This window comes from Styela clava, chromosome 8 (genome assembly GCF_964204865.1).
Source record: "Styela clava chromosome 8, kaStyClav1.hap1.2, whole genome shotgun sequence".
NCBI lineage: Eukaryota > Metazoa > Chordata > Ascidiacea > Stolidobranchia > Styelidae > Styela > Styela clava.
Window position 1 is genome coordinate 12,846,426 of NC_135257.1, and position 17,113 is coordinate 12,863,538.

At 32.3% G+C, this 17,113-nt stretch overlaps 1 protein-coding gene across 2 annotated transcripts in view; it reads left to right on the forward strand.

The window, feature by feature from the left end:
* Nucleotides 1-17,113, forward strand: part of LOC120345328 (membrane-associated guanylate kinase, WW and PDZ domain-containing protein 3-like) — a 30,036-nt gene that overhangs the window by 11,156 nt on the left and 1,767 nt on the right. Inside the window, exons 12-24 of one of the 2 annotated variants that reach the window (XM_039414738.2) lie at nt 979-1,093; nt 3,152-3,439; nt 5,247-5,403; nt 6,898-7,122; nt 7,825-7,948; nt 8,826-8,904; nt 9,262-9,373; nt 10,758-10,950; nt 11,720-11,893; nt 13,050-13,254; nt 14,132-14,279; nt 15,021-15,159; nt 16,157-16,230. In XM_039414738.2, coding sequence (XP_039270672.2) covers nt 979-1,093; nt 3,152-3,439; nt 5,247-5,403; nt 6,898-7,122; nt 7,825-7,948; nt 8,826-8,904; nt 9,262-9,373; nt 10,758-10,950; nt 11,720-11,893; nt 13,050-13,254; nt 14,132-14,279; nt 15,021-15,159; nt 16,157-16,218 — 2,021 coding nt within the window. In that variant the 3' untranslated portion in view covers nt 16,219-16,230. The remainder of the gene's footprint in view (nt 1-978; nt 1,094-3,151; nt 3,440-5,246; nt 5,404-6,897; nt 7,123-7,824; nt 7,949-8,825; nt 8,905-9,261; nt 9,374-10,757; nt 10,951-11,719; nt 11,894-13,049; nt 13,255-14,131; nt 14,280-15,020; nt 15,160-16,156; nt 16,231-17,113) is intronic. The other variant, XM_078114892.1, reaches the window with a different exon arrangement.

The window sequence follows — 17,113 nt, forward strand, 5'->3', positions numbered from 1 at the left end:
GCTTGAAATATTGTATCTGTAAGCAATTTCATTGTGGATTATGGATTATGACCACATAAATAATAGTTCAGAAGTTATCGTCATCTTGGGATCGAGCCTGATATGGATTTTGTTCAAACTCACACAAATGGCTGTTTAAGTGGTTCACTGCTGTTCGTTGTTATACCTATTTGGTAAACTTCTATCAAATTTCATTTGATTGCTCTCGTTCAGGAAGCAAATTGATGCTAAATCGGGAAATAGTTGATTTTAATCAGCTTGTTCAATACTTTAGTATCATATAACCCGGTCACCAATTGATTTTAAAAGCCTTTCATTCAATAATACTTTGCATTTGTATTTGGTTATTGAAATTTCATTTTCTCCATTGTGTAAGAAAAGCATGGCATATGGCTGAGTTTTCTATACAATATTCTAAACTGTATTTAAACTGAATGGGTGATATACCATTAAATGTCTAACAATTAATGAATTAACACAATCTCTCATGCACAAACATATGGAAAATATTTATTCCTCAACAAATGTAAATAGTTAGCATTTTCAAAACTCATTAGTATACTTCATAATAACATGGAGCGATTATCAAATTTAGATGCCTAGTCAATGACATTCTTTACATTTGCTGTTATAATCATTTTCTTCATGTACATAATATTTGATTAGTCAAGATTATTCTTTAATTAAGCTTGGGATTAAACTTTGAACATCTGCTTTGTCTTTTTTCACAGAAGTGGTTTTGATAGCCGAGCTTTCTAATTTTATTTAAACCATCATGTTGGTAAAATCAGTTTTAACGAAATTCAGAATTATACAGTGTTTGAATTCTGATATTTGAAATAATGCCTATTTTTATTATTTTTTTCAATTTTTGGACGGAAATGTGATTAATGTAATTTTATGAAGTAAATTTTGGCATATTCCTATTACATATTTAATTTGTATAAATCTTTCTTATAGTTGTTCTATCTTTTTCAGGTGATATAATTGTACAAGTAAATGATATTTGTGTGTTGGGGTGGACTCATCCTCAAGTTGTTCAACTATTTCAATCATTTCCGATCAACCACATTGTAACTTTACAAGTCTGTAGGTAGGACATATCTATTATTTATTCTATTTTGCGCTAATGGAAGATCGATGAGTTATACTTTTGATTTTTACCAATATGTAATGCCAGAGAATTTAATAAAATTGTCTTCAGGGAAATTTAAGTTTTGAGAAATTCTGAAATTTCGTCGTCCCATATTACCACTGATTAACGTTTGTTTGTTGGTTGCCAGTTGGAGTGTGGGAGATAATTTTGGTGCTAGACGGCTACTCTTGTCTTCACCTGTTCAGGGGGTTCTCATAACTGGTGGTTACGGCTTTATCTGCCATAGTTATTTAATGCATTTGGAGTGATTATTTAGTTGTATTCTCTCACTCCCATACCCAACTTGATATGGTTACAGATGGTACAAGCAATTTGAATTCTATTTTATTTTTCAAGTAATTGATTTGACTGACTGATCAGGATATGAATATAGATCTTAACATTTATTAGTGTTTTCATATATTTGAGGAGTCTATATATATTATAAATTCATACTTATTTAATAATACTGTATGAGTTATTTTTGTTATTTCTCTGTTCAATGTTAGAATGTAATAATCACAAGCATCTATTTTTTGCAATAATAAATAATAATAATCTTGAATACTCCTATCCTTCTTTCAGAAAATTTATTTTGGTATGAAACTGTACAGTGTCTATATATATATATATATATATTGGATCTACAACTTTTTGATAAGGCAGTTATTTTAGCCAGTATCGAGTGCCCTTTTTGCATTTCACACAATAATTTTAATATTTCATTAAACAGGTTGTACAAACATACAAACAGGTAATTCTGACATCAAACCATTACATTTTGTCAAAACATCACAGGCACAGTCATCAAATTTAAAATCCCAAAAATTACATATCATAAAATTTATTTATCAGATTCACAATCAGTATACTACACATATCATTTATTACAGTTTTCACTACTGTGTGCATGAGAATTGTTTATTTAAATCATAACGTTATATATTTTTATTGTATTTGGTAAACATTTTCATTTCGCAATTAGCCCACATCTCATGAAGTTTCATTTCAGTAATAAAAATAAAATTGTCAGCTCAATTAGACATCTTCTTACCTATGGTGCACATATTCTTAGAAACAGGGAGTTGAATATCAACTTTTATTATAATATTATATTTGTTCACAAGAGGAAACCATAATGCTACTGGGAAAATTCAGTACAGATGTCATCACTGACATATTTCAATACTACAAGCATACCCACATATATATATATATATATAAATAGGTTTACACATTAATTTAGTATCTTCATTGGTGGTAATGGTATCTGAATATTTGTTATAACTTAATTAAGGTTACATTTGGGAGTGAGTTGCTGATGGATTGCATTGAGCAATCATAAAAAAGTTTTGGAAATCTTTGTAGGAACTATTGTATACCAAAACGGTTATTTACTAAATAAGTTATGCAATTTACTGCAAGTTATGAATGTCAAATATTGGCATTGCTTTCGTTCAATGAATATGATCATATAAATGATATATTGTCTCAATATGATTTCATATGTTGAAATTGGAGTTTGTCATTACATCATTTTTTTTAATCATGCTCTGACAGGTTGCATGATCATTTCATATCTAAATCATTTGATGATACGTAAACAGATATTTAAATAAATCTTCTTTTAATTTGTTTCATATTTCATTATTGCAGTCTTATAAAAATTGAAATGAGGATTAAGGATATTTATTGAAAAAAAATTGCTAGATTTCATTAGTAACTTTTACATGAAATTTTCAAATAACGGAATGATCTTTTGTCAGTATTATTGACTGTTGAAAAAAATTTCAGCTGCCGTCTTTTAACTTTTGAGTTACTGTATATGGAAATCACGTTCCTATAGCTTCATTAATGTATTGACGTGAACTGTTTCATTCAGTCTCGCATTAATATCTATAAATTCCTCATACTTTCAGTAGCTTTTCCAAAGTCAAACTTTTTTAATTCTCAGTAAGTGCTCATAAAGTTGCTTTGAGTAAATTTTCTGAAAAATAATTGATTTAAATTTAACAGGGGCTACCCACTTCCTTTTGACCCTGATGACCCCAGTACAAGCATTGTGACAACAACGGCAATAAGACCCGAAGATCGACCCATGGAAGAATTTGAACGACAATTGAGAGAACTTAATCAACAATTGGAGTCTGTTCCTAATTTTAATTCACAACCTGGAGCATATTATGCATCCAAATCAATGCCTGATATTGCAGATAACAAGAATTATGCTCCTCCTGGATTTTTTCATGATGGTGGATTCAATGGGATACCGACTGGTTCTCCAAACGAAAACCATGTTATGAGGTATTGCATTTTTTTAATTGACTTGGTACAGGAAACAAGACATGAAATTTTGAAACAAGACATGAAACATTTTGATTTGTATGAATGGGGTGTGATTTTGTGTTGCTGTGAGTGAATTGTCTCAATCTCTTGTTTGGTAAAGATGAAATAACAATTCTGAAATTGGCTATCAAATTTTAAAGTTGTTTTATTCGCCAAATATTTGAAATTGCTGTATTATCAGTTTTTTTTCTGCCATGAAAACATATTTGTTCAGGTGGTACGCAACTTTACTCTGTCAATTGGTGAGAATGTTCGTAATTATGTCGACTGAGCCTAAATCCATTGTAGAGGTATATCTTGAAAACATTTGTTGTGAATTTAATACACAAATATTGGATTTGAGCATATTGTTTGAACACTTCAATTTTACTATTGTGCAAAGATAGAACTTCATTTTCATCCATGGGATTGTAATAAGATTGCTCAAATGTTCAGGCAAACCAGTATATTGCCTGTCGAAGCCTAAAATTTGCGAAATTTTAATCAATATAAGCCTCTAATCGTTGAAAATAGGCTGAACACTTGTCCCACTTGGCCCCCTGCTTTTCTCTAAAACCTATTTAGTTTTGCTTTAAACATTATTTCCAGCTGGTATTCTATACACCAAGGCTCTTTAAACTGGGGCTCCTCACCCCCCAGTGGGTCACGAAAGTGCTCCGACATCGGCCCCATTAATATTCCTGCGGATCGCAGAAAAATTTGCATATGTCAAGTTAGTCACAAAGCAAAACGTTTAAAGAACACCACTTTACGCCATGATTAATAATGAAAAAAGCCAACAAATGAAACCCAAAGAACAAGATGCATTACAGTGAAATATTTAAACAAATCGCTAGCAATTCACTTTAAATTAATATAGTCATGAAGAATGGTACTCAGTAAAGGGATTTGTTCTTGGCTCCCATATAACCGACTGTTCCTTGAGAGACAAAGTGTCCAGTTTAAGAAAACCATGATCTAGATATTTATTGTTAAGTAGTTTAGTCTATTTTGTGTTGTCAACTTCAATATATTATTACACTCAAGTTCGGTGAATAGGATTTTAATAATTCATATCATCAAGCTATATTTATTATGCAGTTATTATTGAGTAGATTAAGTGAAATTGACATGATTATGGTTAACTCGGTGTGAAAGATCGGCTCAGCGTTAAGCAGCTTTAAGTATTAAGAATGAAATTAAAATAAAAAAGATACTGCAGTTGTTTACAGTTCAAACAAGACAATACCAGTAAGCACTTGTGTTATGAAAAAAGTTGATGATGTTAATATTTTTCATAGCTTAATGGTTTTACAATATACTAGAAATCTCTTTATGTGTATATACATAAGGAAAGAATACTTTCCTGATACATGACGTATCTCATAACTCCAAGAGCTATGACCTATGACCCTGGAAAGTTAGAGATTGATCATTGATCGGTTTTCTCTACTAGACCTTCCTTTCCTTCATGATATCAGGATGTGGTCGTGGATATAAAATTTTATTTCTATATTTATTGTAAATATTTGAGGAAATGGTGACCAGTAATTATATTTCAAGCAGAATGGATTCCCGTAGATGTAAACTGCATTTGCAAGGTGCAATGAGTCGTATTTACCATAATACCTACTACAAGGTGTACCAAACTCTACTTGAACACAAAAATGAATCAGGAAAGAGACAGTTTTTCTTATTAATTTTCTTGATTTCTGAATTTTAAGGCACTCCCAATTATCCTTTTTATTTGTAATCCTACCCTTCATTCTATTTTTATCATTCATAGGACAGGGAGTGTCAATTCACTTCATGCTTCAACATCACAAGTTATTCAGATCATTCTGAAGAAAGGAGACAGAGGTTTTGGATTCACTGTTACTGACAGTCCACAGGGACAAAGAGTAAAACAAATTCTTGATGAAGAAAGATGCCAAAGCATTAGGGTAAGTATAATTATTTGGGCGTAAATTGTTAATAATATGAATAATTTGGTGGTGCCTGTATCTCGATCAACAATGGCCAAGCGGTTAAAACTTTAAGACATCAATGCATTGGCATCGCAGATTTTCACATCTCTCATTTGTCACTGGATTGTTTGGAAGACTTGTTGCTTTAACGCTGCATTTATAGATTTTGATCAAAAGTGGATTAATAGATTATGAAATTGAACTTCTGGAAATATGGTAGCTCTACGATATTCATAATTTAGTAGTCTACGCATGTGACCGAAATAAAATATTTTGATAAAAAAATGTTATTTTCACTGTTTTCTACAAGTAATTTTTCAGGGTCGAGATGTAGCCTACAATTTATAAAAGTGGTTTATAATTTAGGGAAATTTAGTTCTTTCTACTTCCGGTGATTATCAAACTTGACTTATTGTTTAACACGATTTAAATTTCGTTGAATTTATGTCACGATGCTGTCTTTTATTCATCAATAATGAATTTTTTATTTTCTTCGCCATAACAAAACTTGACTCTTCAGTCTGAAATTTCAATCCAAAATTTATCTTTGATCATGCATAAATAAGTCATTTTCAATCATGTTTTATGCATGGTCACCACTAAATTAAAATCCAAAGATTATCTGCATCTGTATCTATCCAAAATAGTCCTGTTCTCTGAAAACATATAAATAATTTGAAGATGTTCTATTTTTTTCATATAAATATTTATTTCTAATAATATAATTAAACCAGTTTAAAGAAAATTCTGACGTATTTCCAGCTTGAATACTTTGCCCATAAAATTCTGTTTAAATTTTTTGAGACTATTTTATCTGTGTATCATAAATATATAAATTAATTTGCACTTGGTAGTGCTGCACTTAATTTCCCCATAGCTTACTTAATCTTGTCTTTATGATTATCTATGAGAGTTTTACGATACAACCTCATTTAGTGAAATGTGAACCTCTTGTGACCAATTTTCCACTTTTCAAAATATAGATAGAATGAGTTGAAAACAGTTTGATTTGATAAAAGTAATTGGTATATGTTAGCAATGTGTTTTTTGTACTATCTAATTAGAAAGTATTCATTTTAATTAGACAAATAATTGAACAAAAAGCTTCCCAAACGAATTGAATTGGAAGCGTTAAAAAAATTTAAAACTTCCTATTAGGCAACCAGATTACAAAATGCGGCTTTATATTTATTCAATAAGGATTCACAACTATTTTTCTATATTATTATCTCTTGGGGGTTGTTGCGTTAGACTCAACTGTGTTGGCATCGAAGTTTACACATTTTGGGTTTAAATACCGTGCCCCCACTCCATCTCACCCAGGGTTTAATTAATCGGGTAAACAATAGCAAAACAGAAAAATTCTGCCTGTTTTGAGTTATTCAGGGGCTTATTGAGAGCAAAAGGCGTGAATATGCATCAAACAAATAAAACTAAATAAATAAATGGATAAATATTTTTGTTTCATAGGAAGGTGATATCATGTTAGAAATCAACGGAATTGCAGTGCAAAACATGCCACACAATAATGTTGTTGAAATATTAAAAGATTGTCCGAAAAATGCAGAAGCAATTTTCATCATTCAAAGAATTAGCCCGAACAAAATCTACCCTCAACAAATGGAAATGTCTCCGCAGCAACAAACCCGAATGTATCATCCAGCATCGTATGGACAACAAGGAGCACCTTTCAGAGTATGGATAAGTGTTTTCTTGACAAGCTATTTATTTTTACTTTTTCGATACAAATAGGGCATGGCTGGTTACGCTTGATATCGCACCCCTGATTACCCTGCACTGATTTGAAATCCATGGCGATGATTATATGTGAAAGGATTGCTGGATTCCATGCCATTGTAGGATGTTTTCTGGTTACGGGTTCCCCATGATCAAGTTCATAAATCTGAAACAAATAACTGGGTAAGTAATTAAATATCCTGTGCCTGACGTGGCAAAAGGACAAGAAGGCCTTATGATTAAGCCATCTGATTAACTTTCACCTCCCGGGATTAATATGAATTTTCGTCTCCAGAAATATGTGTACCAATATGGAGGTAACTAATTTTGTTCGCCTACTTCACATCAAGTTGTGTAAAGGGACGAGAGCCTATGGTCAGGTCAGGGGTATATTCACTTGTCTGACACAAGCAGTCCCCAAACTCGTAATTAAACTAAAATGAGGAAAAATCATGGCCTAACCCTAACCCGGTACAAATACTGCGGGGTACCGAATTTTCTATGCTTCAAATTTTTTATTCTTGGGAATGTGGTTTTATTTTTGCAAGACATAATCAGTCAGACCAACACTACGTCAGGATATGTAAAATCTTTCAATTCTTTACTATAGCTTCATACTAATTTCATGTTGATATATTTTTTATTGTTATTATTTCTCAGAGGCCGCATACTTTAGATATGCCTGCACATGAAAATGGATCGGTAGTTTCTGCCCCACCCACATCTGTCAATGTATATCATCCCATGGGACCGTTGCTATCCGAATTTAAAGCAAAACACCAAGGTTTGTATTATGTACTATTAGAAATGCTTTCACATATCTATATATTTTTTTTTTCAGAAAGTTTTTTTATATTTGGATTGGATTGATGTTTCAGCTATCATACCTTTCGTTAAATTTAATGGCATCCTTGTTACGAGTGTATACATATGTATGCATTGGCAGGAAATTGAAAAGTATATTATCAGCATTATTTTGATGGTTAATTAATGGCTTGCAACCTTTCATTAAACATTTCCTTTTTTTGTGTTACTATCGACTGGATTCCTGTATTTGAATAATATGTAATTGTATATGTGTACTCATTTTAATTTCTCCATATTGCATTTTGTCAATGGTTTCCAACCTTTTTGATAAATTCCGTGCTTTGCCTATTTTGGATCTCTTTTTCCCCCTCACTATAAATAAAACTTTGTTTCCATTTGTTGTTCAATATGTAATCAATCATTAGCAGCTAGTGTAATATGCAACTCGTACTCTGCTATTTATTGCACATTTTAAATTGTTTATATTGAGTGTATAAATGACATTACAATAATACCAAATTACTAATCGATATTAATAAAAAAAATACTCGATACCAAGTAAAATTTCTTTCACAAAAATAGCAAAATTCGGTATTATGTTAAAGTTTACAGTGTAAATTAAAGGGAGAAACAGTACTATGTTCTTGGAATCAAACATTTTTAGATGATGTTCATTCTACATTTTAATTAATTAAAATTCTTAGAACATCCTCAGCCCTCACTGCGAAAATTCTCATTCTAGCATTATTTCGTTAGTTTTGTATTATCATATTTATTGTATTATCTCACAAACAAAATATAAATCATTACTATATTGGTATTGCATGACTAGATTCTTACTTCTTTTTTTTCAGCAATGACGTCTTCAATGAACTACATGGAAAATGGAATGAATCACAACTATGAACATGGAGCTCCAATGAACCATATGGGGTACGTTTTTATCTTTGTATTCAAGTTTTACCTAACTTTATTCCATTTGTAAAATTGAAAAGCATTGGCTTCGGTGCTTTATCATAGTCCATTCACAAATAAATTTATTTCATGACTTTAAATAATAAATTTGTACAGGATTGCTAAGGTGTCAAAAATTTCCTGTTTTATGAAAAAAACCAGTAGCTACATACCTACTTACAAAAGTGTTCTTGCTGAAGCCTTGTTTTGAGCGAAGTTTTGGAAAATGTCTTGAAAACCATTAAAGTAGAAAACAATCAACTAGGACCATTGGTATTCTATGTTGTCTTCATCTTGTGTGACATCACTATAGTATTATTGACTTTCTCTACTCAGGATGATACACCCAGGTTCAATGGATAACTACATTGATATAACAGTTGTATTGCAAAGATTAGAATCTGGGTTTGGATTCCGAATACTTGGAGGAGACTACACTGATGAAAAAGTATGTTTTGTATCATTTTTGAAGTTGTCAGTGTTGTGTTCAATTGTACAGGATTGTGTTAGTTTGAAACTCAACATGGGTTAATAAGAATCCTCATAAGCACTCTCGTTCGGTTGTCAGTCCCGTTATTTATGGCAGCGATTCCCAAAACGCGGCCCACAGGCCAATTGCGGTCGGCGTAGCGATTTGATAAGGCCTTCCCAACTTGAGGGAAATAGTACAACACCTTAGGTTTTTTTTATTTTGCGTTTTAGATACCGCCAATTATTACGTCATTATCACAGTTCAAGCATATGTATATCCGTAACAATTTGAATATCCCGGTATCTCAATTATACGTACAGTTACCGGTATCATCCCCTCGCATGCGCTCCTATCTCCTGGCTTGCGAATATCCTCCATCTTCTAATTTTGGCCCCCGATCAACCAACCTTGTGAACCACTGATTTATTGGGTTAGTCAACCAGTAATAAGCGCCATTTTGCATTGCTTGTAGATTATAGTGCTACACTTTTTTTCATGCATTACTGTGCTGGAATGCTTTCTTCAACTGGGCTATTCCAAGTGACACTACAGGACAATTCCAGAAATTTTGCATGTTGTTAAATTCAATATATTTTTACATTTTCAGCTACATGTTTTGTTTCATTGTCCAATCAGTTGCTTTATTGAATATGTAAAAAATTGCACAAAAGTTACACCCAACCTTGCTTAGTAGATAAAAAAAATATAGTAAAATATAGCGTGACACTACAGGACGGCAAATCCACCATGCACTAACAGTACATTGTGTTGTGCTGTAAATTTTTGTGATGGTACAGTAGGAGCCCATAATAATTTCTGGTGCAGTAGCTGAACTACCCCTCTATGTGTTGCTCAAGTTACTTAATGTAACACTGTAAATCCATGCCAATAATGTGCATATTGTATGTGACACTACAGGACGAGACACTACAGGACATTTTTCCACTTCGGAATAGCGGCATCTATCATCTCTTAAAATTCTGGTAATAAATCGTTAAATGGGTGAAGAAATGTCCTACAGCACTGCAAACATTTAAACTTTACTAACTTAAATCCAGTGCGTCAATTCCATATGAAATAACTGTACCACACAATCAAACACTTTGTGTCAGGAATCATCACAAAATATGTCAATTATACCAAAATTTCTACATTTCAGGCCATTTTTTATAAACCATCAAAAACCTGGGTGAAATTTTAAATTGTTCGATGAAATGAATGCAGTCCAATAAAATTCCAAAGCCTTTGATATCAAAAATAAAAAAAAATTACTTTCACTACACTTTTTAAAAAATTGATGGAATTCAACTTTTGCTTGGAATGGCCCAACTTTATCATACACCTCTCTGGTATATTCCAGGTTACAATTGGTGCAATAGTTGCAGGTGGTGCAGCTGAACAAGAAGGATCATTAAGGATGGGAGATGAATTGTTATCTGTTGATGGTGAAAGTGTTGTTGGTATTGGACATAGTCAAGTTGTATCGCTGATGGGAAATGCTGCTCGAAACGGAATTGTTCAACTTTGTATCAGAAGAAGAGTTGGTGGAGCACGTAAGTTTTTTTTTTATTGTCCTGTAATTTGGTGATGCTTGGGTCCAGGCCTGTTGAGTCGTGAAACATTTGTATAAAATTTTGGCTTTGACTACTAGCTAGAAACATTTTGACACTTGCTGCAGCTCCAAACTCTGGAAAGATCACATCTTGACAACACGAACTTTAGCGAGTTTATTTAGACAGTTAAGATATATAAACTCAATGATTTTTGAGTTATTGTAGAAAGTTTTCGATTTTGACTCCTGTTCTAGAGAGTTTGAAAATATGACACTGACACCAATGAAAACACGCCAAACCCCTATCTCCACACAGCCATGCTTTGGTCTGTCATAACTAGACAATTTGATATTACATTGATCTCACTTCTACCCCAGGCATTTTAAATGATTTGCCATTTGTATACCAAATAATAGGCTATGAAACAAGAGTTTTATAAACTGAAATCTAATTGTTATATAAGCAATTGTAATAAATTTTGGTAATGTATTTTCTAAAAATGTCTCCTTCAAATGTTAAACAAAAAACAATCTCAATACAGAGGATTCACAAGCTAGAATTGTTCAGTAGGAATATCTAATAAGCAGTGTTCACTCTTATGCAAGCAAATATTGGACTATTCAATTTCAAATTTTAGTACTTGGAAGATTGAAGAAGTCGCTAGACTGCTACTTTCATAATTTTCTCAGTCCAATATTTCTCTCCAATTTTTTTTTTTATTCATTACAGGTACACCTTCATAGAACATACTTTTTTTTCATTATTATAGAAATGCCATCGAGATCAAATCTTGGAAGACAGCAGCAACAACAACAGCAGCAGATGGGCAGTGCAGGTCATCCCAGTATGTCATACTATGATGTTGTTATTCATAGAAGAAAACATGAAGGTTTTGGATTTGTCATTATATCATCTGTCGCAAAAGGTCCAGAAGCTGTTCCAGGTAATCTCGTTGTTGTATAAGCATATATGATATAATCTTGAGTGTTATATAATATATTATTGAATTTCATTTAATTTATAAATTATTACCAAGCACTTATTTTAATGTCTTTGTCAATGTGGTTTAATTTCGGTACATCATGTAATCGTTTTTTTGTCTTTGAATAATCCATATTCTACATCAGCTACTCAACTATTATTACCGAAGGTCCGAACACAAAACTTCAAAAGTATTTGGGTCCCGGACTTTCCAGAAATTATATTTCGGCATCCTTAAACACGCAATTCCTCGGCCGACTAATGATTATTAGATATTCAAGATTGTTTGTTAGGGCGTTATAGTTAAGTGTTTTTATAAGTGGAAACTTCAAAAGTGGGTCTAAGAATTCAAAATAAAGATTATGCACGGTCCGAATCGAATACCCGAAAGGTCCGATTCGGACCGCGGTCCGCCAGTTGAGTAGCCCTGTTCTACATTTTCATTAATCAAAATTGCTGGGAATGATTTTTGATACCTTTATTGAGCTTTTCAATAATGAATAAATACACACTTATAAGTTAATGTGCTGACAAGGAACAGAAGTCCTGCTCTTTGTAGTTTTATATTTTGGAAATACATTTTGCTTACCTTACCGTACATTTTATTGTCATCATTGAGTTAGGTTTGTATTTGTTGAAAATTTAAAAATAGTTTTATGTACTTAAAACTTATTAAATTGCTTGTAGCCTAAATATACCCTGGTTTCAGTTTGCTTTCAAATCTTCAAGAACCTCAGAAATCCTGATAATGTGTGTAATTGCCCATTTGGACATGAAACAGACCTTCAGTTCATTTGTTTGGCTTTTTTTCGCAACTAATGCCCCAATCAATTTTAAAATTCAGAACCTGAAGACTGGAGAAGTTACTAGAAGGCTGTTTCTTTAGTTTTGTCACCAGTATCTGTGGTCCAATTCACTCCTATCATCCTATTGTACCCAACATTCCACTAGAAGTATTGCAGTTTTAATTAAAAGGGAACACTTTTTATTCTGTATTGCTCAGTCGCCTCCTTTTTATTTGTGCACTGACCTTTCAGCAAACTATGTGCTAACAGCAGGTAACAGATACTGTTCTTTATAATATGTATGTTTTTCACCCGGAACTTTTTGTTTTGTAGGAAATCATGTTCCACATAAAATAGGAAGAATCATAGATGGCTCACCTGCTGCACGTTGTAAACAACTACACGTTGGGGATCGTATCTTAGCAGTTAACGGTGTTGATATTTTTGACTTACATCATGGACAAATTGTTAATTTAATTAAGGATTCTGGGATGTCTATCATGCTCAGAGTAGCATACATTCCTAGTCAAGAAGACAGGTAAGTGCAGATTTGGATTTTGTTCAGGTTGCATAGCATTACTTATACATATCTGTGCCATACCCAATAGTAGGAAAAGATGATGTTTATAATCAATTTGATTGATTAGAAATTGATCATACATAAACAATAGCTTTATGATCAGTTTCCAGTTTCGGTTTTGGGAATAACTAATCAACATAGGAGAAGCATGGCTAGGGATGTTGGCAGAATTTCCAACTATCAAGAATAGCCAGCCCTACAATGTCGATGAGTTTGGAAACCCTCTGAAAGATGATAATACTACCTTAGGATTCTAAGATCCTAATCTGTGTAGGATGAAAGTTCGATGGCAAGCGAAATATTCGGTTAATTGAGTCAACTTACAAGACGTCGAACTTGTAGAATCATGCTGTAATAAATAGGATTTCCACATTTATCAATGGGAGAGGAAAGTCGATAAGACAGCCTAATCATATTATGGTGAACGACGGATTTTCATACAGTTACCAGTCTATGCCTGGCAGGTACTCAGGTATTTGTGTCAGGCGCATTGACTTGAAAATGGAGAAAGTCGTAACTGACCAGCAGGTACACGAACTATTCTATGTTGGCGAGTAGTACGGCAATCCTTTCACACATAATTATCTTCCAAGGGATTTGAACCTGCAAATTCACGTTGGGTAATCAGGTATTATGGTAAGCATATTCTTAACGCTTAGCACGGTCCGCAAACCGTCGAGCCATATTTGCTTAATAGTAATTGACACACACTCATGAGCTAACAAGGTATATTGAAGCTACTAAAATGCTATTGTTTAATGCAGTTATCTTATCTGCCTGTGTGGCTTCAAAATCTTGTAAAAGTTTCTAATTGTTATCGATGTCATATTTTTAGTGCTCGAAACAGTTGCTTCATTGTGGACTTGCACAGATCCAAGAAAGGTTTTGGTTTTGGAATTCGAGGAGGTAGAGAATATAACATGCCATTATATGTACTCAGAATGGCTGGTGATGGTCCTGCTGCTCAAAGTGGAAAAATACAAGTACGAACATTTTTTTTCTTTTATTATTTGAAAATTAGATTTATATTGTGCTATGGTTCACAATATTAATACTTCAATGTTTTTTGTTGATTGCAGTGCAGTGGAGAAATATTATATTGTACTGCATAGAAGCTGTCTGTAAATTTGAATGATTTTTTTTTTGTTACAAACTTTAATATTCATTCTAAGTTTTTCCCGATCAGTGTTGCAACCTTTCATATGTGATTATATGAAAATATATGTATGTGTATTTGTATGAAAAGAATTCAGTCTATATTTAGCTGCGTAAGTTACTGTACCCAAATCCATTTTATAATAATATTTTCAATGTGGATTACTAAATTTATCCTAAATTTGAACATGTTCATCGGATAAACTTGCTCAAATTAATGTTAACTTATGGAAAATAAGTTTCGCAATGCAAAAAAGTTGTTTTGATTGATTTGTCATTTTCACACAGTCAGAAAATAAGGAATTTTGTCTTCAGCATCAGATAATGAATGCTCAAAATAACAAATTTCCGAATTTGATCTATTCCTATAATTAGGAATTTACTGTGCCCAATATACCAATTTTAAATGTATCCAAGTGCTCAATTCATTTTCGACAACTCCGAATTGTCAGGTCAGAATACGTTCAATGCTTTTAAGACAATTTTTCAAAACAATTTTCGAATTTGAATTATTGTCATCCAATTCCTAGTAGAAGTATTTAAATATTTATCAATTCAATATTTGAAAGGTTGGTGACATATTGGTGCAAATTAATGGTCATGACACAAATGGAATGCTACATTCTGAAGCCATCACATGTATAAAACACGGTGGGTCTGTTGCAAGACTTACGATACGAAAGGGTAATGGTACTGTACCAGAAATTGGTGAGTTTTTTTGATTCATGGTCTCATTAATGTGACCTAGATAGGGCAGACATGATTTACCCATGGATGTAAATGACAAACGTGTATCGTTTTATTCTAACGGTGGTTAACATCATTAACAAAGTCATCGGTGAATTAGTTGCTACATACAATATAGTGTAATATCACATTGTCATATGCTTATTCGTAGGTATCATAATTCATGAACATAACTTTCATATTGCATTATGTTCAAAGCTGTTATTATATTTTAATGCATTTTAATGTGTTTGTATATGGAAATACCCAAAGCATTCCCTGTTTCACAATAAAATATGCAATAAACTTGGCCATAATATGTATTATCTGAATATGTAATCTTTATATGTAAGGACTTATAACATATGCTCATTGTCCAAATCCTACTTGTAATTGTGCAATTTTGTAGTCATAGATAGTAAAGGAACATTTGTTATATTAAATTTATAAGATCTAACTCAAGTTTTATATATTTATACCAGTGATACTTGACCAAGCCATATATGTTTTGCACATTCCTACTAACTTATTTAACTTATGATATTATATGCAACATAACATACATTGCATTTTTGTCAAGGATTTGTTATCAAGTTGTTAAATCAATGTATAGGCAGAAATGCTGAAAGACAGACAGAAATTTAGTTTAAACACTGAATTTGGAATATAAGTTATGCGAAAAATACAATTTTATTTTTAATTTAATATTCAAAATACTTTTTTTAAAGATGGGCTGAATTTAAATAAGAAAATCCTAGTTTTGCTATGAATGCTTTTTCCTCAGTTATTTCAGTGCTGCTTTAAATAGGAAAAATACCAACAAACAAAAGCAAAAGAATAAATATGATTCGCAGTCAATTTTCTATGACTCAATGTGGTCATGGTGAATGGTACGTTGCGAAGTTACATCGATGAAAAACCTGAAAACAAGTATTTGATTGCTTCATAAAATATTGCATTTTTGTTTATTTATTTATAGGCAATGATAATGAAGGTGGGTCACCCCACTTACCTGCATCTCAGTCTACATGCTCGTGGTGATATCCTAAAACGGTAATTTGATTATGTACAACATGGAATTGGTGTTTTGCATGTGTTTTCTATCTGATTTAATATACGAATGCAACTGCCAACTGATACGGCACTCATGTAATAATGTAAAGCAGAAAGTTGTATGGAATAAGAGAATAGCACTACAATATGTTGTGGTGTGATTTGTATATCCTTCTCAGATGTGTGTTTCGAAGTTATAAGTTTGGTTATTGTATTTTAGAGTGATGATGATGATATTCAAATAATTTTGTTTGAAATAAACAGGGTAATCCTATTCCTATATTCGATTCAATTTCAAGTTTATCTTGAATTTGCTATGTCATGTAATTATAGGGACAGATACTATGATACTAAGCCATTCTGGTATGAATAAACAGAACTGGATAATATGCAAAAGTAACGGACCACCTCTCAATTTTGTCCACAACTTCATAGCGTTATCATCACTTAGAAAATAAAGAATGTTAAAGTTTTACTGAAGTAGAACAATTATTTAATGTGTGTCAATCTAAAGTCCGTGTCTTACAGCATTGGATGGAAGTAAAGTATTGAGATTAAAGTACCAACTGACAACTCATGTTCTAATGATATGTCTTTTGCTCCTATGATTTTCATTGCCATTCCACGAATGCTTAATCATTTTTAGAAATCATTGAGTGTTGGTGGTCATTAACCAATGTTATTTATAAAATTTATGTCATGGTGCTTAGATGCTTAGTTGACACTCTAACACATTGCCATCTCATTATTTTACATTATCAGCAGTATTCAGTAACATCATTTTGAATATTTGGCAATATTTAATTTGTTTATCATCTTTCAAAATATAAACTTGTTTATGCAAGGTAAATTAGCAATATGATAGAGAAATTGTTCTGAATGC